Source organism: Molossus molossus, unplaced genomic scaffold (genome assembly GCF_014108415.1).
Source record: "Molossus molossus isolate mMolMol1 unplaced genomic scaffold, mMolMol1.p scaffold_m16_p_1, whole genome shotgun sequence".
In the NCBI taxonomy this organism is placed as follows: domain Eukaryota; kingdom Metazoa; phylum Chordata; class Mammalia; order Chiroptera; family Molossidae; genus Molossus; species Molossus molossus.
Window position 1 is genome coordinate 119947111 of NW_023425344.1, and position 25592 is coordinate 119972702.

Below are 25592 nucleotides of genomic sequence, written 5' to 3' on the forward strand. Positions count from 1 at the left end.
CAATTAACATTTAATTGTTAACTTTAGTCATTTAATTTTCTAACAAAGTCCTGTTTTGGCATATTTTATAATTTGGATTTATCCTACTAAAGTTGTTAGAGTTGGTGGGGTATTTCGAGATTGGCATGACTAAGAGAAGAACTGCCTGTTTACACCATGCTACTTAACTCATATACTATTGAATTATTGTTACCTTAATTATCAAATATAGTTTTTCTTATTCATGGCTTTAATCAATTGATTGTTTTAGCCATTTTTTGCCATTCCATTTCCTGAAATTGGATCAGATTTAAATAGCTTGATAATCACTGTATTTATCTATGTGATAAACTTTGTCTTATTGTCTTATAACATTTACTGGCATGTAAATTCATGTTGCATTAATGTTCACTAATATTCAATACTATGTAACTGTAGTGCATTATAATAAAACTCAATAAATTTCTCCAAGTGACCTAAGTGTTCCAAAAATTGAGTCTCCTTTATGAACATATAACTTATATGATGCTTTAAAAGTGTCTTGCAATTGATACTCTTCCAACTGTACTTCTGAGGGGCATTATTACAGTCTCCTCAGCATATTCACATTTTAGAAATTGCATCTTGGTGGCACTGGGAAGGGATGGTTGGAGAGACCAGAGGTAGGGAAGCCTGTTAGGGAACAGTCCCAACGGAGATAAGCCATGATTGGGGCAAGAACAAAGGTAGTAGCAATGGGAACTGATTCAGGAATCAGGATTCTGCCTTAGTCATATTATTTACTTATTTATTTATTTTTGTTAATCCTCACCCAAGAATATTTTTACATTGATTTATTTTTTAAATGTTTTTAATTTAGAGAGAGTGGAAGAGAGGGAGGGAGGGACAGAGAGAGAAAGAGAGTGAAACATCGATGTGAGAAATACATCAAATTGGTTGCCTCCTGCACAGCCCCCATCAGAACCAGGGAAACCTGCAACCCAGGCACATGCCCTTTACCAGAATCAAACCCAAGACCCTTCGGGTTCCTGGGCCAATGCTGTAACCATGGAGCCAAACTGACCAGCTCTGCCTTAGTCATCTTTATATCCTAGCCACATGCCTGTGCACAGTTGATACTCAGTAATTTTTTTTACGTAAATGAAGGTAGACTCAACAAGGCAATGAGGAGTTATTAAAGCAGTAGAGGACAGGGAGGAATCTGGAATTTCCCTTGGTCTCTGGCTTAAGTGGCCTTTGAATTGTAGATAGTGCTATTCACTGCCATAAAGAGGGCAGGAGGGGCCTGGCCAGTGTGGCTCAGTGGTTGGGCATCGACCCATGCATCAGGTGGTCGCCAGTTCAGTTCCTGGCCAGGGCACATGCCCGGGTTGTGACCCTGATCCCCCAGTGGGGGCATGCAGAAGGCGGTCTGTCAGTGTTCTCTCTCATCAATGTTCTCTCTCATCAATGTTTCTATCTCTCCCTTCCTCTCTCTCTAATATCAATAAATAAAAAGAAATAATAATAATAAAAAAAAAGGCAGGAGGGCAGCAGCAGTGTACCTGCTACTTACTGAATGAGTGATGTGGCCCAACAGAACACTGTATACCATGGATATGCCAGCTGTATGTCTTGGAAGCAGGGACCAGCATGGAAGAATGGAAAAGAAAAGCGCAAACTTTCCTCATTCATAGGTGTGGGGCCAGCATAAGACAATAGTGTGAAACAGACAAGGTTTCTTCTACTCACCTTTCCTTGCTGCTTCTCTTAACTGTTATCTCTAGTATCTTCCTTTCTGAGCCCTCAGGTTCTCCCATCTCAGCCACCTTCTCAACCAATGAATAGTTGGATGAGGAAGGGCCATAAGAATAATGCTTGCACTCTCTGCAAGTATCCCAGGCTCTATATCTGTCTCCTCTACTGGCTTCAGAAATGTTGTTTCCTCCACTATGTCACCCAAGGCATAGCAGGAAGCCAGTCTGAGAGGTTCACCCACCAACAGTGGGGCTACCCATGTGTATATGTATAATTAGTGCCCCCTCTTTTTTAATGGCTCCAGAATGTCCAGCATGTACCTGGCACCATGCTGATCATTTCACATACACCAGCCCATCTGTCCTTGCAACAGCCTATGAGAGGCATCCTTATCCTCATTTTATAGATGGGCAAATTAAGTCTCAGAGACAGTAATTTACTCAAGGCCTCACAGCTAGGAATCAGAAGAGGTCAGATTCAGGTCTGAGTCTATCCTCCTCCAAAACTCATGCTTTCTGCTGTCAGGTGGCCTCTGGCATGGCAGTTTAGACAGAGGCAGCTTTAGGATGGGAAGATTGAAAACCCAGGAAACACACGGGGGCTTCAAGTAAAATGTTAATAACTTAGTTCACTGAATAAGTTATAAAGGGGTAAGTGAAACAGTACATCTCAAGGGAGAGGAGGAGCCCTGGCCAGTTTGGCTCAGTGGTTGGAGCATTGGCCTGCGTACTGGAGAGTCCCAGGTTCGGTTCCCGCTAGGGGCACGTACCAAAAGAAAAAAAAAAATCTCAAGAGGAGGAGCTTTGTGGTAATTTCCTAGAGTGAATGTTCTTCGAGGGTTCCCCATTGACTCCGCTTTTCTTGTTACTGTTGTTAATCCTCACCTGAGGATACCTTTTCATTGATTTTTTTTTTAGATGGAGTGGGAGAGAGGAAGCTCCGGAGGGAGAGAGAGAGAGAAATATTGATGTGAGAGAGTGAGAGACACATTAGTTGCCTCCTGCATACCCAAGTACATGCCCTTGACTGGGAATCAAACCCAAGACCCTTCAGTCCACAGGCCGACGCTCTAACCACTGAGCCAAACCAGTATTTAAAATCCAAGTTCCTTTGCTTGAAATTGATTATGGAAACTTTTGGAAAACCTAAATAGGTGAAAAGAGGGAGGGAAAAAGAGAAAGGGGTAACTCCTATCAATATAAACTTTTCCCCTTCCTTCCTGCTATCTCTGTAATCATCTAAAACAAAATAAACAACACTTATGTCCCATAATTTGCTTTTCTTATTATAGGAAGTTGTGAATATCTTTCCAAAAATTATACAGTTTTGAATTCTTAGGTAGTTGCATCTATTGATTGTGTGATTTCTTCCATTTCTGTTGTGGTTATGAGGTCCTTACCATTATGAGAGTAGATAGTCAGCTACAGTATCTCTATGGGGTACTTTCACATTTAGCTCTGTGAGCCATCAGAAATGTACCTTGGAGCAGGTGTGAAACAAAGCTCTAACTTAATTCTCGGCCTCTCCCTTCTCCCCTCGCCAGCCATTTTTCTCTGATTCCAATTGTTGAAAACCCCTTTAATATCCATTAGTTTGTGATGCTTTCTTTATTATATAACATATTCATTGCGTCTCGGCCTTTTAGCTAAGATCAAGTTTAGTATCTGTTCTTATCGGTTTAATATTATATAATATTCATTCTTATAGATGCCAGGGCCTATTTCAGGACTCTCTGGTCTGTTCTGCTGATCATTCTCTTGAGTTTTAGACTAGCTTCATACTCTTTTAATAATGGGAGTTCTATAATGTATTATCTGGCAGAGAAAATTCCCCTTCCTTACACCGATTTTTCAGAAATTTTTCACCTATTTTATCTGTTTATTTCATCATGTGAAATTTAGAATTAGTTGGTTAAGTTTCAAAATCTCATTCCTAATTTGACTAATTGCTTTAAACCTTTATATGAACTTGAGGAGAATTAATATTAAACTATTTAGTCTCTCTAGTTGGGACCTTGATACACTTTGCTGTTTTTCAGACTTTCTCTCTCAGTAGGTATTTGTGTCCTTTTTCCATATAGTCTTTTGTATTTCTTTTTTTTTAAATTATTTTTATTTTTTGTAATTTTGATTTTTTTCATATTTCTTATTAGGATTACGTCTAGAGTTTTTGAGGTATTTGTTAGTTTGTTTGGAAACACTTTAAAAATTGCTGTTGTGAATGTGAACATGGAGACATTTTTCTTTTCATTTGCTTTGCTGGGGTAGGATGAAGCTATTTTCTTTCCTGAATTCTGGGATAATCTAGCCACTTGGCTGAGCAACTTCTTATTAATTCTGTGTTGTTTTAGTTCATTCTTTTGAGTATTCCAGGAACAAATAACTGTCATTTTGCTTTCCAAAGCTACTCCTTTCTTTCTAGTTAAGTCTGGGTTCTTGTCATGGAGCTCCTTGTGGGCTGGGGTCCACCTCACCTCTGGCTTCCCCAAAATGCTAAGAACACAGTAGGTTCTCAGTGAGTATCTCTTGAATGAGGGTGAAGGAATCCTAGGCCAAGGAGGTCATTCCTAGTCCGAGAACAGCCCCTTAATGAGTTGTTCCAAAGCAGGGTCTACATCTCAGTCTCATCAGAAGACTGGGGGCTTTTGGACCCAGGGAGTTTAGTTCAGGTCCACCAACTCACAAAAGACCTAATGCCAGTTGTCCACTTCCCTGAGGGGAGCTGTGGCTGCTTTCCCTAGGGAGGCCCCCTTGGGGCAGAGAGGGCCTAGAAATAGAACCCAGTAGAGACTGTGATTGACCCAGAAGGTCTTGTTCTCCCTCCAGCCAGGCCACTTGAGGTGTGTCCCTCCCAGGCTTGGAGCACTCTTTCTAAGGAGAAGCCAACTTCAGACTCAGCCCCTTTTCTGTGGGTCCAAAGCAGGGAAAATGGCAACTGGCTCTAGTTCTCCTTCCTTTATTTCTATATCCTGTAAAGTTGCCCAATTTATTAGTATTCTGTTTTTTAATTTAAAAAATAGGTAATAGCCCTGGACAGTTTGGCTCTGCGGTTAGAGCGTCGGCCTGCGGACCAGAGAGACCCAGGTTCAGTTCCTGCTAAGGGCACGTATCTTGGCTGCAGTTTGTCCCCGGCCCTGGTTGGTCATGCGGGTGGCAGCCACTCGATGTGTCCCTTTAACGTCAATGATGTTTCTCTCTCTCTCTTCCTCTCTTTTCCTCCCACTCTATCTGAACAAAAAAAATGGAAAAATGTCCTCGGGTGAGGATAAAAAATAAAATAAATAAAATAAAAAATAGGTAATACATTTACAAAGTTCAAACATGAAAGCAATCTAAAAGCTATACAGTGAAATAGCTCCTTCCATGTCTACCCTGCCCCATCCATAATTACTTTTATTAATTTATGTGTCCTTCAAAGATTTCTCTATTCAAATATAATCAAATATGAATATATTATTATTTTTCTCCACTCCTAACGCAAAAGGTAGCATATATATTACATACACATCTGCACCTTGATGTTTTAAATTTTAAAATACACATCATAATACAAATATCGAACATTCATTATACGCTAGTCACTATTCTAACATTTTATATATATTATCTCATTTAATCCTCCTATTACTCCTATTATTATCCTCATTTTGCCATGGAGATTTTTTTCATGTAAAGAGCTTCCTTAGCGAGACTTCTGGTCAAGATGGCGGTTAGGTAAATGCGATATCGCCACCTTCCACAACCACATCAAAATTACAACTAAACTACAGCACAACCATCATTCAGAACCACCTGAAATCAAGCTGAGTGGAAGTCCTACATCTACAGAATTAAAGAAGACGCCACACCGAGCCTGGTAGGAGGGGCGGAGGCCCAGAGGGGCTGGTCCCACATCCACGTGTGGTGGATAAAAATCAGGAGGGACACCTCGGCTGTGAAGATCCTTCCTGAGGAGTGAGGGCTCACCCTCCCTCACCAGGTGCCCCGCTCAGGGTTCCAGTGCCAGGAAGAGAATCCCCATCACTTCTGGCTGGAAAAACCAGCGGGAACTGAGGCTCAGGGAGGCTGAGGCTGCTGGATCCCCAGGCAGCTCCTCTTAAAGGGCCTGTGCACGGACACTCGGATTTGCTCCTTCTAAGTTCTGAGGGCAGGCAGTTTAAAAGGCACCAGAGACTTACAGGGAAGAACTGAGCTGTTTGGCTTCCGGACAAGGGCTTTAGAGGCAGCTTTCTCTCAGACAGATGTGCTGTCAGAGGCCTTTGTTCCTTTGGTGAGCCCTTCCCTGGGGCTGCAGACAGCCACCATATCTGGGACTCCAGCAACCTGGCTCACACTGGTTGCCCCGCCCTGGTGACTCCCTGAGGCCCCGCCCCGCCCAACTTTTGGCCCCACACAAGCTGTTTCCAATGGCTTTACCATTGGATTGGCCTGTCTTAAATCTTGCTTCATAGTTTTCTAAAATCTCTCAAACAAGCAGCATCTGGTTGCAGCAAGCCCCATACCTCTCGTTAAGTGGCCTCAGGCCTGGCACTAGAAGCAGCCAGCCTTGGTTTATAACTTGGCTTTGCCAGGGTACCTCCAAGCCCAGCACAAGAAGCAGCCGTCGGCCCTCCCGTCCTCTTGCCGCCATCTTTCCGTGCCGCCATAATGGTGCGCATGAATGTCCTGGCTGATGCTCTGAAGAGTATCAACAATGCTGAAAAGAGAGGTAAACGCCAGGTTCTTATTAGGCCGTGCTCCAAAGTCATCATCTGGTTTCTAACTGTGATGATGAAGCATGGTTACATTGGCGAATTTGAAATTATTGATGACCACAGAGCTGGGAAAATTGTTGTGAACCTCATAGGCCGATTGAACAAGTGTGGAGTAATCAGCCCCAGATTTGATGTGCAACTCAAAGATCTAGAAAAATGGCAGAACAACCTGCTTCCATCCCGTCAGTTTGGTTTCATTGTACTGACAACTTCAGCAGGCTTCATGGACCATGAAGAAGCAAGACGAAAACACACAGGAGGGAAAGTCCTGGGATTCTTTTTTTAGGGATGTAATACACATGTGCAAATAAAATGCCTCAGTGGACAAAAAAAAAAAAAAAGAAGCAGCCATCGGCAGATCGCTTTGTAGCTTATGCCTGGTGGCCCTGGGTAGAACACAGGCAGTGGCTGACCTTGCTCCAGAGCCAGCACACCCAGTAGACACCTTCAGACCACGTCAAAGCACCACCACCCAACCACTTCCACAAGTGACATGCTCAATGAGTGGATTCAGTGGGAACCAGAGTCCTGATGAAGTAACTTTTGCTCTGTGTGTTGGGCCCCTATACACAGCTGATCCTCCAAGGTAGTCAGAGGCTAGTGGTCAGTGGGCACAGCCAGTCCTTGCAGCTGATCAACCTGAGTAGATTCCTCCCGTTGATGTGCCAACAGCAATCAAGACTCAATTACAACAGAAAGGTATACAGTCCACACTAGGGGTGCACCTTGAGAGCCCAGCTGGGGTGATCAGGGAAGCTGTGCCACTGGATCCTACAGGACACCTACAACAATAGGCCACCCTAGGAAGCCTAGGAGATATAGCAACTCTACCTAATACATAGAAACAATCACAGGAAAGCAGCCAAAATGAGGAGACAAAGAAACATGTCCCAAATGAAAGAAAAGAACAAAACTCCAGGAAAAGAACTAAACAGAGATAAGAAATCAATCAGATGCAGAGTTCAAAACACACCCCTCATCTCCCCCACTCTCTTCTCCTTCCCCAAAGAAAAAAACAAAACAAAACACTGGTTATAAGGTTGCTCAAGGAACTTAGTGACACATTCAAGGAACTTAGTGAGACCTTCAAGGAACTTAAGGAGACCTCCAAAGAACTTAGTGAGAACATCAACAACATAAAAAAGGACCAGTCAGAAATGAAGGATGCACTAACTGAAATAAAGAATAATTTACAGGGAATCAATAGTGGAGTAGATAAAACCAAGAAGCAAACCATTGATTTGGAATATAAGAAAGCAAAAAAACACTCAATCAGAACAGCAAAAAGAAAAAGATTCCAAAAAAATGAGTGTAAGGAGCCTCTGGGACAACTTCAAGCATACCAACATTTGCATCATAGGGGTGCCAGAAGGAGAAGAGAGAGAACAAGAATTTGAAAACCTATTTGAAATAATAATGACAGAAAACTTTCCTAATTTGGCGAAGGAAAAGACACACAAGTCCAGGAAGCACAGAGAATCCCAAACAAGATGAACCCGAAGAGGTCCACACCAAGACACATCATCCTCAAAATGCCAAAGGTTAAATACAAAGAGAGAATCTTAAAAGCAGCAAGAGAAAAGCATTTCATTACCTACAGAGGAGCTCCCATAAGACTGTCAGCTGATTTCTCCAAAGAAACTTTGCAGGCCAGAAAGGAGTGGCAAGAGATATTCAAGGTGATGAAAAGCAACGACCTACAACCAAGATTACTCTATCCTGCAAAGCTATCATTTAAAAATGATGGACAGATCAAGAGTTTTCCAGACAAGAAAAAGCTAGAGTTCATCACCACCAAACCAGTATTATATGAAATGTTGAAGGGTCTTCTTGAAGGAGAAGAACAAAAATATGAACAATAAAATGGCAATTAATACATATCTATCAACAATTGAATCTACAAAGAAAATGAGCAAGCAGAACAGAAAGAGACTCGTAAATACAGAGAACATTTTGTTGCTTGCCAGATGGGTGGGGGCTGGAGGGATGGGTGAAAAAGATGAAGGAATTAAGAAGTACAAATTGGTTGTTAGACTGATGAACCTGAAAGGGAAGGGGGGAGGGAGGGCCAGATGAGATAAACTAAATAACTTCTATGCATATATGCATAACCAATGGACACTGACAATAGTGTAGGGAAGACAGGAGGGGGGTGGAATTGGGAAGGAGGGGGTCAGTGGGGAAAAAAAGCTTCATAATATTCCACTGTATGGGTGCATCTTAATTGATATAATTCATTACCTAGTGATAGACACTTAAGTTGTTTCTATATTTTGCTGTTATGGGCTGTGTTGGATTGTACAGATGTCATTTCCTGGAGCTAGAGCTGCAGGATAGATATCTAAAAGGGGGATTTCTGGGTCAAAGGATAAATACATTTGTGATTTTGATGGATATTGCCTAATTGCTTTCTGTTGTAGTTATTAATTCTTTTCATAATTGCTTAGTATTTCTCATTAATAGTGACATTGATGAACACTAATATTTCATTCAATTATAATAATAATTGTCTTTGTTAAGAACATTTATATAGGACTTCTCTGATGTGATCCTCTGCAGCACTCCCATATGTTGTGGAAATGATCCCACTTTCACAGATAAGAAAACTGAGGTGCATAGAGGTTAAGTGACCTGCCAAGGGCACAGAGCTGAGGTCAGATCCACATCTGCCAGGCTCTTTTCTCTGTTCCAGCTGCCACTTACCTCATTTATGGCCCTGTCTCTAGGTGATGGGTCTCTGTTACTTAGATCAGATGTCCCAAGCTTGGAGTAGCTGAATGCTCATGACCCAGTGGCAACCCCCAGTCCCTTTTCCAACTCTGGACTCTCCGGAAAATCTCTGCTAGCCTGGAATTAGTCTTCTGTTTGCTCAGGAGGATCAAGCCTTGATACCTTACCTTCTTGGGTGACTTGGGAAGGTTGAGAGTCAGCAAAGGTGAGGACCAGTGCCCTAATTTTTTAGTCAGGTTGGCTATCAGGCTCTCTGTTGGCAGTTCCAGGACAAGTTAATCTCAGTAAGTAATTGAGGCCAAAATAGCCCAAAGAGCCTTTCTCCTGGCCTTAGGTGGGCTGATGTATTATCATTGCTGGTGAGAGTAACTGTTTTTGGGAAAGTAACTAACATTATTTTTCCTAGTAATAAATGAAGCAACATTGCAATGATTAAGAGCATGGGCTCTGAGCCAGACTGCCTATAGTTTTAATTTTTGTTTGTTAATCACTCGAGCACCCGAGGATATTTTTCCTTGATTTAACATCGATGTAAGAGAGACATATTGATTGGCTGCTTCCTGCATAGCCCCAGTTGGGGCCGGGGATCAAACCTGCAACCCAAGAATGTGCCCTTAACTAGGAATGAGCCTGCAACCCTTTGGTCTGAGGGCCTATGCTCCAGCTGCTGAACCAAACTGACCAGGGCAAGACTGCCTGTGTTTTTATATCAGTTTGCTATTGCTGCTGTAACAAATTACCACAAATTTAAGGGCTTAAAACAATACAAATGTATTATTATGTAGCTCTGGAGATCAGAAGTCTGAATTGGGTTCCACTGAAATAAAAATCAAGATGTCAACAGGATTATCTTCTTTCTAAAGGCTCTTGTAGAGAAAATATTTTCTTGCATTTTCCAGCTTCTAGAGGCTGCCAGAATTCCTTGGTTCATGATCCCATTCCATCTGCAAAGCCAGCAGGATAGTATCACTCTGACCTCTGCTTCCATGATCATTTCTCCCTTCTTTCACGCTCTTGTCTCCTCCCCTTTCCTTTATAAGGCCTCTGTGATCACATTGGGTCCATGCAGATAATACAGGATGATCTCCCCATCTCAAGATCCTTAGTGTAATCGCTCCTGAAAAGCTCTTTATGCCGTGTAAGCTAACATAGTTCCGGGTTCCAGGAACTAGTACGCGGATAGGGGCCATTATTCTGCCTCCTACAGTTTGCATCTAGACTCTTAAAACTTACTAATTGTGTGACCTTAGACAAGTTGTTTTACCTCTTGCTCAGTTTCCCCATCCTTAAAATGGGCATAATACTTCCTACCCCCATAGGATTTTAGGAGGATTAAATGAATTAATATTTGTCATGTTTATGATAGTGTCTGAAATATAGATAGTAAATGCTATGGAATTATTTGCTAGCTGAAATCTATTAAATAAATAAAAATATACACATTCTTTGATCTAGAATACATTTTTTTTTTTTCACCAAAAAGAAAAGGGGGGCGGGGATGCCTAACTAGGAAATCATTGCAATGTCTATTAACAGGAGAATGACTGAATCAGTTCAGGTCCATCTGGAATATATATTAAAGAAAATACATTAGATCTATACTTAAAAGATCTAGGACAATATCCTGAATGAAAGTTAAATTAGAAGAGGAAGTTACAAAGTAATGGAATAGCATGATCTCATTTTTTAAAGTACAAGCATCAACCCCCCAAAATTGATGCATTTATTTGAACCAATTTTTAAACCTCTGAATGTCTGTTTCTTCATCTGTGAAATGAGGATATCATTCTCCTCTAACAGGCTAGATCTAGCAAGGATGAAGTGGATGACTGTATCAAGTCTTTAGAAATCCTGCAAGCAGCTCCATAGTTTGGATATTTGTGTAAGGTGGTTTGAGTGGAGAGATGTATGGAAGGATGTACCCAGGATGTACCTCTGATGTGGGGAAAGGAACTTCAGAAGTGGTAGGAAGAGATGCTTGATTTTTTAAAAAAATATCTGCATTGTTTCATGGATGGAGGCTAGCCACTGTTACTTCAGTAACACATTTTCATATTTTAATGTTTTATTGGTAGTTTGGATACTATCACCATAACCACAAACACTGAATTGGGGAAAGCACAAACCTGGAAACATACGTGATTCAAAGTTTTGTAATGTTTGTAAAGAGGAATTTAGTAAAAACTTACAGGGAAAAAAAGCATGACTGCCCCATTGTATGTCCTCAGCATCTACTGCCGAGGCTGCTCCAAGCCACTGTGCTGCTCTTGTGCACTCCTGGACAGCGGCCACAGCGACCTCAAGTGCGACATCACCGCGGAGATCCAGCAGCGGCAGGAGGAGCTGGACACCATGACGCAGGCATTGCAGGAGCAGGACTGCGCCTTTGGCGAGGCGCAGGCTCACATGCAGTCAGCTGTCAGCCAGCTGGGGCGCGTGCGCACCGACACGGAGGAGCTGATCCGTGCACGTGTGCGCCAACTAGTAGAACACGTGCTGGCACAGGAAAGCGAGCTGCTGGAAGCGGTGAACACACGGTACCAATGTGAGTACAAGAAGATCGCTGGCCAATTGGGCCACCTGGACGCTGTGCTGCAGCGCATCCGCACAGGCACTGTGCTCGTGCAGAGGATGAAGCGCTACGCGTCGGACCAGGAGGTGCTGGACATGCACGGCTTCCTGCAAGAGGCGCTCCGCCTCCTGCGCCAGGAGGAGCCCCAGGGCCTGCAAGCTGCTGTGCGCACTGACAGCTTCGACGACTTGAAGGAGCGCCTGCAGGACCTCGCCTCTTGCGTCACCCAGGGGACTGGTAAGCACCCGAGCCACCCTCATGGCTGGCCTGTTTACCATTTAAAGGCCTGTGCCTTACTACTCTCTAGGGAAGGCAGGGCAGAAGAGATAATTTCCTTATGACAGAGAAGAAAACTAGGGTTTTTTGTTTTTGTTTTTGTTTTTTAATTGTCTCTTGGATTTGATCATATGAAGGTTCCAGGACACAGGATAAGGGGGAAAGGAGCCCCTGACATGGGGTTGCAGCCACCCAGAGGGGTCATGTTTTACTAATTTACAAGACCTTGTGCATTAGCTGTGATCTTATGACCCTTGAGGAAGTTAAGAACATACAAAGCTGAGAACTCGACCAGATATCATTTTAACCCCAGAGGTATCAACCACACCAGGCGGTTCTCTTAAGCCACCTGTGCTCAACAACAGAGAAGTCAACTGGAATATGAAATTAGGGTAGAAGTGGGCAGAGAAAAACCCCTGGGGTGGCTGGGTGCTTACACAAAAGCATACTATGGTTTGGTGGAGAAGATCATTTGTCCCCAGATTGGCCTGCCATCTGGACCAACGGCCACATTATTGGGCACTTGGGAGGTCGGAAACAGCAGACCAGCTCCTCACGTCAAATTGTCCAGTCCAGCTGGAAGTCAAAATGGGGCATATCACATAGTTGGAGAAAGAGACTGTGCTTGGTTCTGCAGTCCAAATCCAGGAGTTGTGGCAGCTCCACAGAGTGGATACGCCGGGGAGACTTTCAAAAAACTTTCAAGTAGCGGGTGGTGCACAAGAGGGTCTCCAGGTTGAGGAGACTTTAATGGCATTTTGACCAAATTTCTAGGCTGGAATCTGAGCTCTGGACAGCTAGTGTGAAAAAGGAGAGGGAGGCTAAGAATTTGGGTGCCAGTGATAGAGGGCTCACTCCTTCCTGCTCTTGGAGCTGATGGACATGGGCTCATAAATGTTAAGTCCTAGAGTGGGAACAGACTTGTTCCTTCTCCATCTAGGCAGTGAATGTTACCCCACATACAGGAAATGACCCCACAGACTTTTAAACAGCTTGCCTTGGGGGTTGTAGCTGGTCAGTGACAAAGAAAAGAGTTACTATTTTAATCTAAAGCAGGAGGGATTTAGATTATATTCAATAAAAACCAGGCTGAGGGTCAGAAGAATGTCATGGATCTCTCACTGTATGCAGAGAAGGAAGCAAACAGTAACACACCTTTACTGTGTCTTTCACACTTTGCTTTGGTGTTGGCCCAGAGATGGAGAGAGGTGCACTTATTTGGGGCCAAAGGCAAGTGCTCACTAATGCCACCCCTTTCTCCCTTCTGAATGGGTTCATGTGTACTGCAGGCAGTCAGGGAGTTTTCCTTCCAACTGCTAGTCCCTCTGTGGAGCTGCTCCAGTATTGTGAGAGACCCTGGGGAAGTGGTCTCCAAGAATAGCAATAGGCATATTCTCTCTTTCCCTCTGTCACTGTCCTAGGGCAGGATACCTCTCACCAGGGAAGCCCCTGACCTGCTTATGACCTTCTCTGTATTCTGCAGATGCAGTTCTACCCAGGAAAGCCAGCCCAGAGGTTACCAGCACTCCCAGGGAATCTTTTGACGTTGACCTGGTAAGGTGGGTTTGAGGGCTGATGGAGGTGGTACGGTCCAGCAGGTCAGGCAGGTTGGGAGTTTCCCCATGTCAGAAAGGAAACCAAGTCTTGTTATACCTGTGTCTGCAGGTGATAGACTAGGGAAAGCATCTGAGAAATGGCTGGACTAGAGCTTTTAGTGAGAGAGAGGAAAGGTGGGGCTGGCTGTTCTGGGTTCCTAGATACCACAGTAGCTCTTGATTGATTCAGGAGCAGTTAAACTTACGGGTGGACAGGAGGTGAAGGAAGTGGTTGATGGGTGTCCCTGATGACCTCTCCTTTCCCTACGCCCCATCCCAGATATTTGAGTCTTTTCCTCGGGTCAACGTGTGGACCTTTCCATCCTCTTCCCCCACACATGGTTCTTGGAGAGGAATGGAGAATGGGTCCAGGAGTCGGACCTCCACTCAGCAGCCTGGGTTCTATTGGTATAATTTCAGGGTCAGCATATATCAAAAAAACATAGTTTCTCAGGTTTGGAAGGTGCCCATACCCATTCTAATGTTGGCATTCCTTCTGCAGTGCCCCTGACCTGTCGCCGTTCAGTTTTCATGCATACATCTTCAAGGACAGGAAGCTTGCTCAATCTTGAAGGCTGTCACTCCCATCTCTGGACTGCTCTGACTTAAGAGTATTTCCCTGGGTAGAAATGCAATGGCACCCCTTTGGTTTGCCATCTTGGGTGCTTACATGCATGGTACTCTCCACCAGGATCAGCCTCCTCAGTTCCCTCAAGGACCAGGTATCTGGTCTCCTCCCTCCATCCTGCTCACCTAGGTTTGCATGTGCCTGCCTGTCTAGGATCTGGGTCCAGAACTGATCAGATATCCATGGAAAGCAGGTCCGTTGGTGGGGGTGGTCAGGGAGGCAAGCCTTCCTAGCTTTGCTATGGCATGACCCATAGGGGAGGGAGATTACTGAGGGCTGTAGCAATCAGTAAAGGCTTCCTGGAGGAGGCAGGACTTTTAGATCCAAGCATTTTAGAGCTAGGAGAGAGACTGAAGTGTAACCCTCTCTTTTACAGAGGATAAAGCTAAGGTCCAGAGAGAGAATGTTTAACTCGAGGCCACATTGTGAGCTGGGGCAGGACAAGAAGCCAGTTCCTGTATCCCTATAGACATAGCTTCAAAAGTAAAAGAATTGACATTTTAATTTTTGGATAGGAAATATAATCACATGGTCAGAAATAAAAACATAGAAATGTCACATTTCCACCTTGGCCCCCCAACATCTGTCCGTTCTTATGCTCACATACCTATCTTTATTATTACATATCCTTTCAGAATTTCTTTTTTTTTTTTTTTATCCTCACCCGAGGACATTTTTCCAATTTTTGTACAGATAGAGTGGGAGGGAGAGAGAGCGAGAGAGAAACATCGACGTGAAAGGGACACATCGAGTGGCTGCCACCCGCACGACCAACCAAGGCCGGGGACAAACTGCAACCGAAGTACGTGCCCTTAGCGGGAACCGAACCCGGGTCTCTCCGGACCGCAGGCCAACGCTCTAACCGCTGAGCCAAACCGGCCAGGGCCCTTTCAGAATTTCTTTATGTGAGTACAAGTAAATACAATTATAGATATTTGCTTTTTCCTTTTTTTTTTACACATAGGTAGTATAGTGCCACGTATACATAGTGTTGTGCCTCAGGCTATTTCATCCAGTGAAGTATTCCTTCTTGGTGTCTTTTTGCATCTGCGTAGTGGTTCATTGAATGGATATAGCATGCTTTATTTAGCAAATTCTCTGTCCATGCATATTTAGGTTTTTTTGTATTACATACAGTGCTAGAATAATGTCCCTAAAGAAAGCCTGTGAATAATAGTAGAAAGTGCCCTGGGTCCACGGATCTCAGCTGCCTGCCAGGTGCCAGCTGCTGGTTGAAGAACAGCAAGAGAGTACATACTGACTGTGTAAGGTCTAGGCATTTGGCTGTGTTTTTATGTTGAGGTGACCTTTCACTACCCATTACTAAGTAAAGTAGTTTGACTTAGAGCATCAGGAGAATGTTCTTTTTACAGAGCCTCTTGTGGTCTTTAAGTAATAGGCTGGAGGAGGGGTTCGGCCAGCAGGTGAGGCTGGGGAAAAAGAAATGAATAACACTGTGAGTGCAAAAGACAGGTGAGGCAGCTCAAGTGAGGCAGGCAGGTCCAGCTGTCCCAGGAGAGTCAGGGCCATCATTCAGGAGGAAGGCAACTCCCAGATCTACCTCCCTACCTGGGTCTCTGGTACCAACTCATCTCTCTTGAAACTGATGATTAACTTTTATCACAACCATGTGCCTAAGCAGAGATGATAAAATATGCCCACAGGCTTAACTAGGACTGCAGGGGGTGTGGGGTGGCTCAGGCATTTCACGTCTTTGTTTCTCATAGGCTCTTTTTGCAATGATGTTACAATACTTGAATGAAAAAATAAAAAATGTAAAGCTATAAAACAACTACAAATCAGCCATCATGATATCTTTTTTTCCCTTTACTGAGCCTTCATGTGTCCCCTGCTTCATTAACATTATGGGTAGGTGTTAGGGAGAGTCAAAGAGGAACCAGATCCTGCCTTTGGGAAGTTCATGGCCCACAGGGAAAGTTCTCTTACATATCAGCAGCCAGTAGAGCCAGACATGAAAGGGTAGAGGAGGATCTTTTCAACTTAAAAAAAAATTTTTAATGATGACAAAATACATGTAACATAAAATTTACCTATAAGTGAAATTGCTGAATCATATGGTAATTCTATTTGTAATTTGTTGAGGAACTGCCCGGCAGCTTTCCATAGTGGAAAATTCATTCTGCATTTCCATCAACAGTGCACAGGGGTTCCAATGTTTCCACATTCTCACCCATACTTTTTTTTTTTTTTTTTAACACGTCCCCATTGATTTTTTTAGAGAAAAACATCTATGCAGAAGAGAAAAATGGATCAGTTGCCATCCACACCCACCCTGACCAGGAATGCAGCCCACAACCCTTGGCATGTGCTCTGATCTGGAACTGAACCAGCAACCTTTCTGTGCCTGGGGTGATGCTCAACCAAATGAGCCACACCGGCCAGAGCTATTTTTTTTTTTTTTTTTAATAGATGGTTCAAACTTTTTGACCACCACACATTGTAAATATATTTTATATCTAGGCTACACTCTATATATATATACACACGTATCTCCAGCTAAAACAGAAGTTGTGTGAAACAAATTACACTTATTACATGGGATCATTCAAATATTTTCTGTTCTGTTATATAAAAAAATGCAGATCATGCCCTGGCTGGTGTTACCTAGTGGTTAGAGCATTGGCCCAGGCACCAAAAGGCCGAAGTTTCAATTTCCAGTCAAGGGCACTTGGGTTCCATCCCTAGCCCCAGATAGGGCACATGAGGGAGGCAACCAATCAGTGTGTCTCTCTCACATTGATGTTTCTCTCTCTCTTGCTCTCCACCCACCCACCCTCCACTCTCTCTAAAAATCAATGGAAAAAATGTCTTCAGGTGAGGATTAAAAACAACAACAACAAAATGCAGGTCATGATCCACTTGATTGCTTTCATGATCTGCTAAATGGGTCGCAGTGTATACGGTATGAAAAACACTGCGTAGAGCACTCAGTGGAGATTGCATTTTCCCGGAGTCAGAGATTGTCCATTCTCTCCCCTTCTTCCACACAGCCTTCATTCTCTTATTCCAAGACAACTCTCCTCCCTTTTTGTAAAGATGTTGAGCAAAAGAAACCCAGGAATGAGGATAAAGTCAGTCCATTATAGCAGACTGTGGAGGAGCCCACAGCCCACATCAGAGCACTGCTACCAAAAAGAGCCCTGCCTGGCTCCAGTCCAGAACCCCGGTCATGGCCCCATCATTCTGGGCCTTCCCTGCCTACCCTAGCCCAAGTCCGGCCAGGTCATCTTTGGCGTCCCCCTCTAAGGGTGGGCCTGACCATGTCTTTCTCCACACAGGAAGGGCAGAACTTGTTTCAAGTAGGAAAGTGTATCCCTAGCCTTGTAATCTCACAGCCTGGTCACCTGGCTTTTCCAATGCAGCTCTACTTAATAAAGGGCCCTCGCGGTGTTGGAATGCCTTTCCTTCACTGTGTGGACAGAATGCAGGCTCTTGAGCGATGATCATCCACTGAGCTCACACAGAATTTGAGGCACTAAGCGGTCAGATTAGGGACAGGAGTGTGGGCCTCTCCTTTCAAAGGGGCACTTCCCACATCACTCACTCATTCTCAGCAGGCTGTTGTTTCACACAACAGGGAAGGATGCTGGGAGGGTCGTAAAGGAGACAGTGAATGGAGAAAAGCAAGCTGCACAGGCACTGGACAGGAACTTTCATTTCAGAACACTGGGTTCAAACCCTATTCCGGGCCCTTATTAGGTTTGTGACCTTAGGAAATAACTCCCCCTCTCTTGTACTTCAGTTGCCTTCTCTGTGGATTGGTGATAATCATGGGATGGTACCGACCTCTTTTTTTTTTTTTTAACTATAATTTCTTTTTATTGTGGTAAAATTCACGTAAGAAAGGTATTTTAACCATTTTAAAATGTAAAAGTCGGTGACATTCAGTACAGTCACAATCTTTTTTTTTAGATATTTTTTCTTTATTGATTTTAGAGAGAAAGGGAGAGAGAGATAGAAACATTGATGAGAGAGAACATCAGCTGGTTGCCTCCTGCATGCTGGGGATCAGGCCTACAACCTGGGCATGTGCCCTGACTGGGAATCGAACCAGCAACCGCTGAGTGCATGTGTCAGTGCTCAACCACTGAGCCACACTGGCCAGGCTACACTTACAGTCTTGTACAACCATCCCACCTATGTAGTTCCAGGATATTTCTATTAACCCAAAAAGAAACCCGAAAGTCATGAAGCATTCACTCCCCATTGTGCCCTCCTCCAGCCCCTGGCGCCCACCAGCTGCTTGCTGTCTCTGTGCAGTTAGCTATTCTGGATATTTCACATAAATGGAAATATACAATATGTATCCTTTTGTGGCTGCTTTTCACTAAGCATAATGTGTTTAAGGTTCATTCATGTGTGTGTATCAAAATGTTACTCCTTTTTTTGGCCAGATAATACTCCACTCTATGGGTGTACCACATTTTGTTGATAGACATTTTTTGGCTATTGTGAATAGTGCTGCTGTGAGCGTTCATATGCAAGTTTTTGTTTGCAAGTCTGTTTTCTCTTCTTTGGATACATACTTAGGAGCAGAATTGTTGAATCTTGAAGATGATGTGTCTAATTTTTTGAGGAGCTGCCTCTACTTCCTTTTCAGATGGGTACATGAAGCACTCAGCACTGTAAATGGCACAGAGCAGTAATAAAAACACTATCATCTACTCTGTGAGGCAGATAGTACGATTATTCCCATTTACATAGAGGGACTGAGGCCCCAGGAGTTTTAAGTGATTTTTCCAAGGTGTAGTGGCTATTCTGACCCAGGAAGAGTGAAGGCCCACAGGCAAAATGAAGGCCACAGGGAGGCCAGTTTCAGCTCAGATGAAAGTGTCCTTCCTGTTACAATTTGGCTGTTGTAGAGGAGGTGATTCTTGCGAGCACTTGGTCCCTGGAGCTATGTAGGGTAGATGTTGAGTGCGCCTTGAGAAGTTTTTGGGCAGTGATTCCTGGATGCCAGCACCTCAGGGTCATGAGGTGAAGCCAGGAGGGTGTGGGGAGGACTCTTGGGCCCTAGAGGCTCTGGGCTTTGGACTAGGCAGCCTGTACCTGTGGCTGGGTGAGGCCCTGGGGATTGGGCTGACCCCAGGCCGAGGTTCCCAGCCCTTGTCCTGCTGCAGTTATTTCTGATTCTCCTTTCCTGACTTTGCAGCCAGTGGGGGCACAGATGGCTCAGGCGCAGGCCCTAGGCCCAGCTGAGGTTCAGCCTGTGGCAGTGGTACAGTCAGTGCCCAGGACACACCCTGTGCCCATGTACGCCTACTCCATCAAAGACCCCTCCCGCAGAGAGGTAAGTTCTTTGTAGTCCCCACCTCCCCTCCTGAGAGCCCAGATCTCAGCAAGCAATAAGAGGTGGAGCTGGTGAGAATCCAGACCTTAGTCAGCACCTGGTGTATGCCCTTCCTTGCCCTTAGCTGCCCTGTCAGGAAGTTGCCCTCTACGCTAAGCATATGAGCCACTGCCAGGGTAGGCAGAGGCCGGTGGTTGGCAGACAATGGCCAGTGTGCATGGCAACCTAGGAGGGCTTCCTGTGTGGAGAGACACAGGTTCCTTGTAGTGGAGAGCAGAGGGGATGGCCACAGGCCCTTGCCACCCAGGTCTGGGTCTCTGCCCACCACCTTAGGGCCCCGGGAGGCTCCTGATGTGGCACTGTGACTCCCCACTGCACAGGAGATCTCCAACACAGCCACGCCACAGAAGAGGAAGTCGTGCCAGACCGAGTGCCCCAGGAAGGCTATCAAGATGGAGTCTGAGGAAGAGAAGGAGGCCAGGTTGTCCTGGAGCTCCCCCGAGCAGCCCAGGCCCAGCACCTCCAAGGCAGTCTCGCCACCACCCCTGGAGGGATCCCCCAGACCCAAGAGCCACGCCGTAGGGAATGAGGAATTACTGTTCAACAGCAGCCATGAGACTGGCGTCTCTGGGGAGGCAGGTAGGGAGGTCGGGGGCAACAAAGGCCGAGGCCTGCATGCTGTCCTCCAGGGGCTGGGTGGGACCCCTGCTCTGCATCCTACCCCACCCAGGGAGCCCAAAGCCAACAGCATTCCCTGTGTCCTGCCTTCAGCGGCCAGTAGACGGGGCAGGGAGAGCCAGGTTGCCTGGGGGGGGGGGGAGGGTGAGAGTGCCTGCGGTTTTGTGACCATGTGCTTTGCTGGGGTTCCAGTGCGGGAACACGAGAGGCTGAAGCCCATGGCCCCGTAGCTCCTTCACCCCGCACACTCATGCAGAACTCGGCACCATGCCTCTGCACAGAGTGGGTATCCCCAAGAAACGTTTGTTTGGTGGGTGTCTAGCACATTCTCAGAGATGACTTGAGTCAAGTTCACACCCATCGGTTCCCAAATTTTCTGCAAAGGCTACCGCCACCTCTTTTGTCCCAGGTATCTTTTCTGGCCACCGCCTGGTAGGGAGTCGTTGGGCAAGACTTGAGGTCAGCCCATAGGATTATGGGAGGTTCAAGGCAGTCCAGCTGTGTTCTCATTCTAGGTCCCAGCCTGAGCCCTGGTCCTGCTTACACACCCAGCCCTAAGTGATATTCCTTGCCAAGTGCTATTGGTAAATCAAGTCTTTAACCAGATATAGGGCATCTGTGCTGTTGTTGTTGATCCTCACCCAAGGATATTTTTTCCATTGATTTTTAGAGAGAGTGGAAACAAGGGAGGGAGGGAAGAAGGGAGGAGGAGAGAGGGAGAAAGAAACACGTTGATGTGAGAGAGATACATCGATTGGTTGCCTCCCACGCCCGCCCCAACTGGGGCCGGGATTGAACAAGCAACCCAGATATGTGCCCTTGACTGGGAATGGAACCTGTGACCCTTTAGTGACAGGCCAGTGCTCTAACCACGGAGCACACCAGCCAGGGCAATGTAGGGTATCTTTTAACTTGAACATCTCAACTCATGGGTCTGAGTAGGAACACACCGATGTGCTCCTGTAGGATTGCGGACGATTCCGAACCAGGCGGTGCTTGTGAGGCCTCTCTGGGGAGCAGATTCTGCTTTCGGGGCCAGCAGCTGAATTCAGTGTTCCTGGCAGGGCCCAGCCGGCAGTCACGGAAAGCCACTGTAACACAGAGCCACACAGGCACACGTGGTGTCTGTTGACATCACCTCTTGCAGACTACATGTCACCAACCCGGTCGACTGGCCTGCAAGTGTTCCCACAGGAGAACTGGGGGGTGGAGGGGAAGGAGCCAGCACACCCAACAGGCCTAATGCTGCCTCCCCTGCCTCGTTTCAGAGGAGCGCATTGTGGTGATCAGCAGCTCAGAGGACTCGGATGCCGAAAACTCGGTGAGTGGCCCAGAAGTTTGGCCTGGGCTTCCTGCCTCCCCCATTCCAGGTCCCAGGGGACATAGCTACAGCAGGTGACTCTCAGACCTGCCTTGTGCCCGGGGCGTTTTCCAGTGAGGCAGTAAGTCCTGAGCTGTCCTGAGGACAGTCTCCAAATGCCAGCAGTGGGCCTGGCCCACCCCAACCCTCCCTCCAGACGAGGGGCCTTCAATAACCATTTATTCTCTCTGAACTGCTGATAGAGTGCTTCCTTCCAAAGTGGTCTCTTTTCTGGACTAGCCATCACCTTTGTTGAGAGCTTCTTTATGTACTTCTGTCCCCTCCTCAACAAGGAGGTTGGATACCAATGAGGGCCGGTGCAGGGGGTGGGTGAGGGCACAGGGCAACACAACGTAGAGACCACACAAGCCATTGTCACTCCAGGTAAGAAAGAACTTCTTTTAAAGCCATCCTAAAAGGGAACAGTGGTTTGTGGGTTGTGACCCTTCTGTCCCTGATGTTTGTTAATGGGGCTGGGCAGTCACTAGTCCAGGGGAAAAGAGGATCTGAACAGAGTGAAAGGTTGGACTGGGAGGCCCCTGAGTCCCTTCCAGCCCTCAGTCTGAGGTTCTGTATTGGAAAGTGCATGGAGCCCGAGGAGACTACCAGGACACACTCCCGGCCAGCCTGTCCCCTGCTGAGAACACTGGGAACATCCAACACCTGCCGGGCTTCCCGTCTGTCCCGAGGCATACACCGCTGCCTGGCTTGGTCTCCCCACAATCCCACCCAGCAAGCTGTCATCCCCGATGCCAAGTCTCCCAGCCAGCCTGCCAGGTTCCAGGACCATGCCACCATCCATCGTGGGATCAGCCAACTGTCTCGGGGAATACAAAGAGCCACCCGCCTTCGTCACCACTTACCACTCAAAGTGCCTCGTGCCCCTGTGTGGACTTCTCCTTCCCCCATGATCCAAACCTCCACCCTTGCCGTTACACAGCCTCCCAACCATCCAGCCAACCCCCAGGAGTATCTTGCTTGCTTCCAAAAGGCCATCAGCCAACCCCGACAGGCACGAAGGGCAGGGCAGCCTATTGGCCACTCCCTCCGGGGATCCCCTCGTATAGCTCAGTGGCTCAACAAATTTTTTGCTCTTCCTCTCTCCTCTGTAGCTCCCCAGCTTGATGCCTCTCTGAGGGGGATCAGGGTAGGAGGCCAATCACCCCAGACTCTTGGGGTAAGAGTCTCCCCCCAGGATTCTGACAGGACCCCTGTAGAGAATCCCCAAATCCAGGTCACACTGGAAGTCCCTCCAGATACATCCCCACCAATCCTTTCCCCAGAGAAGCCCCCCCCCAGCCTGGGCTCCCCTCAGGCAAGCCCCTGAGATCCTCAAGTGCTTCCCTCAACCGCCACTGGCCACCATCCTCTTGTAACCTTGTGGCCAACACCCCGCTCTGCTCCTGCCTCCTCCATCCCGCTGCCCCACCCAGCCCACACCTGAAGGCCCTGCACACAGTAGGCATTCATACATCTTGGTCAAGGAGTGAACCAAGGAAGTAATGGACTCTGGGCAGAGATATTCTAGTCCTCTTTAGCCTGGAGGGTGTGACAGATTCAGGCCACCACTCCTCACATGCCTGGGCCTCTGCTCAAGAAAACAAAACTTCTCTCAACCTTTGTTCCTCCCTCTGCCCCCCACCTTTCCACTGGGCTTCTGCCAGGATCTAAGCCCATGAGGGCAGGGGCTGTGTCAGTCCTAGGACCTGGCAGATGTGGCTGCTCAATAAATGTTTGTTGAAAGATCACCCTCGCAAACCCTTTCTCCATGACCAACAGATGCCCTGCTGGACTCAGCTTCCCTGCAGGTGGCTTTTGTCACCTCCCTGCACTGAAGCTTGGTTTCCTGTGGGGTTACTATGTCCCTCTTTCTGCCACACTCTGAGCTTCAGAGGTGGGGTCAAGGCCCTCTGTGCCTTCTGGGCTGTTTCAGTCCCACCATCTGGTAAGACTGCCTGTGCCTTTGAGGTTCCAGGTCTTGAGGTGAACCCACTTTCTCCAGCTCATATCAGATGTCCTTCCACTTCCCCCACATAGGGAAGACTCTAGCTCCTGCTTCCTAAGGTTCCTATCCCTTCTTCCTGGGGGGCTGCAGCATCGTCCACCCTGACCTCTCTGCTCCTCGACCTCTCCTTCACCGCAAGGCCACCCATGAAACCTCACCATCGCTGAACTGTCCATCTCTAAACTGGCCCACTCGACACTGACCACAGCCTCCTGTCCCTTAAGCTCCGAAAGTAACTTCCAGGACCTCCACGCTCTCCCACCCAGCTCCTCTGCCTTTACCTCCAGCTGGCAAGGTCTGTGCACCATTTCAGCCCATCTTTCATCAGGATCTCAGTACCTTGTCTCCTCCTGGCGTCCCATTAGGCCTGCCCTCCGAGGACAGCCCTGAGGGGTTCAGTAGCTCGCCTCGCACTGCCGTCTAGAGCTGCACTGTTGGAGGAGATCAGCAGGAGGAAAGCCAGTCGGTCTGCCGCGCTCTCCCACCCTCCACCCCAGCTCACTGCACCTCCTCAGCCTGAGCTCTGGGCCCTCATCCCTACCCTCCGTCTGGGCAGGCGGTCACACCCTTGCCTGGGAAGACAATAGGAACCCTCAGACATCTTGATATCCAATATCCACTCACAGACTGACCTTGCCCCATCAGATTCTTCCCCCTGTCCTATTAAGGTGGAGGGACATCTACCTCCCTCTGGGACTCCTCTGTCCTGGCCCCAGCACCCCTGCCTCCTTGAGAGCCGACCCCATCTCCCCATCCTCCTCTGCATCTTCAGATATTTCCACTTCCTCATGAGCCATGTAAACATGCTGAAGGAAGGAGTCTTCCCATCTCAGAACCCCCCTTTCCTCACCTCCTGTGTTTCTAGCCCAGGCTCTCCTTGCTCACCCCGCTTCCCTGCTCTCCTTCACTGTGCCATGGACCCTGCCTTCCACACCAGAGTAACCTCCCTGCCTCCAAGTCTAATGGTTCCCCTTGGATCAGGACGGTTCCCTCCCGCAGCCTGACTGCTGCTGTTCTCCTTTAAGGGCTCTGTTTTTCCAATGTTCCAGTTTTGGTTCTGGGCCCTCTTCCCTCCCATGATCTCAGCCAGGCCTGTGTCTTCTTCACTTACAGCCCAGGGGCTGTTGACACCAGACCAGCACAGCCAGCGGCCCTCCTGCAGCTGCACTCAGATGTCCCAGAGACCTCGAACTCATCTCTTGCTCCGCTTGGTGAATTGCGCCATCTGCCCAGTTACACAAGCTGAGACCCCGAAGCTGCCCAGGACACCCCCTTTCTATTCCTCACATTTTTGAGTCTTGTCTTTCGGTGTTCTAAGTTCCTCTGAAATCTGACACTTTTGCCTCCCATAACCAAGATATAATTGAAACAAAATTGAGCCTGGGAAGGAAAGCTAGAGAAAAGGACTGGATGCCACTGGTCTCACTGGACTTCCTGAGAGCCAGGCACTGGAGGCAGTGACACCAGTGGGTGTCGGAGGCTGTGTGTGGGTGTCAGGCCAGCCCTCAGCTGTCAGCACGGAGCTAGGTGGTGCCTGAGGTCGATCGAGGAAGGAGGGAGAAGCACACTGCAGGTGATGAAGAATTAGCTGCTCACCTTTGACACTAGTCTGGAAGTGTGGAGGGAGCCAGAGGACCACTGCTTTTGTGTAGGTGTTCTTCAGACAGTTTTTAAATTAACCATTACAGGAGTCCCAAACTTTTTGATAAAAAAGTTTAAAGAAAACAAGTTATGTCCCCCTGATGCATTTCTTACCCACCTTCCATGCCCTTTCCAGACCCCTGGCGCTCCAGAATGTTTGAAGCAGCTCGGAGGGAGGGGCAGGGGGACATTCCTTGGGTGCTCGAGGCTCCTGCATTCCCATGTCCTCCCTGTGGCCTTTCTCCCAGCTTCCAGCGACAGTTGTAGAGTACCGGCCTGCTAACATGCACTTTCCAAGTAGTCACCCCCACCCCTACTCGGGCTGCA

At 46.9% G+C, this 25592-nt stretch overlaps 2 protein-coding genes and 1 pseudogene across 9 annotated transcripts in view; all 3 read left to right on the forward strand.

Moving 5' to 3' along the window:
* PML (PML nuclear body scaffold) overlaps positions 1 to 25592 on the forward strand; it is a 68142-nt gene that overhangs the window by 18610 nt on the left and 23940 nt on the right. Inside the window, exons 3-8 of one of the 8 annotated variants that reach the window (XM_036257857.1) lie at positions 11428 to 12008; positions 13531 to 13601; positions 19444 to 19581; positions 19962 to 20220; positions 21528 to 21580; positions 24738 to 25312. In XM_036257857.1, coding sequence (XP_036113750.1) covers positions 11428 to 12008; positions 13531 to 13601; positions 19444 to 19581; positions 19962 to 20220; positions 21528 to 21580; positions 24738 to 24752 — 1117 coding nt within the window. In that variant the 3' untranslated portion in view covers positions 24753 to 25312. Of the gene's footprint in view, positions 1 to 11427; positions 12009 to 13530; positions 13607 to 14144; positions 14915 to 19443; positions 19582 to 19961; positions 20221 to 21225; positions 21498 to 21527; positions 21581 to 22202; positions 22281 to 24737; positions 25313 to 25592 lie in introns of those variants that run through there. The other 7 variants (XM_036257841.1, XM_036257849.1, XM_036257896.1 and 4 more) reach the window with 7 other exon arrangements.
* Positions 3342 to 3450, forward strand: LOC118620978 (annotated as a pseudogene).
* LOC118627600 (40S ribosomal protein S15a-like) lies at positions 6336 to 6767 on the forward strand. The gene has a single exon (XM_036257928.1). The coding sequence runs from the start codon at positions 6363 to 6365 to the stop codon at positions 6753 to 6755; it is 393 nt and encodes a 130-aa protein (XP_036113821.1). The 5' UTR covers positions 6336 to 6362; the 3' UTR covers positions 6756 to 6767.

Bases quoted from the DNA above. Each gene is read 5' to 3' on its own strand.
- LOC118627600 (XM_036257928.1), top strand. From the start codon at position 6,363: ATGGTGCGCATGAATGTCCTGGCTGATGCTCTGAAGAGTATCAACAAT.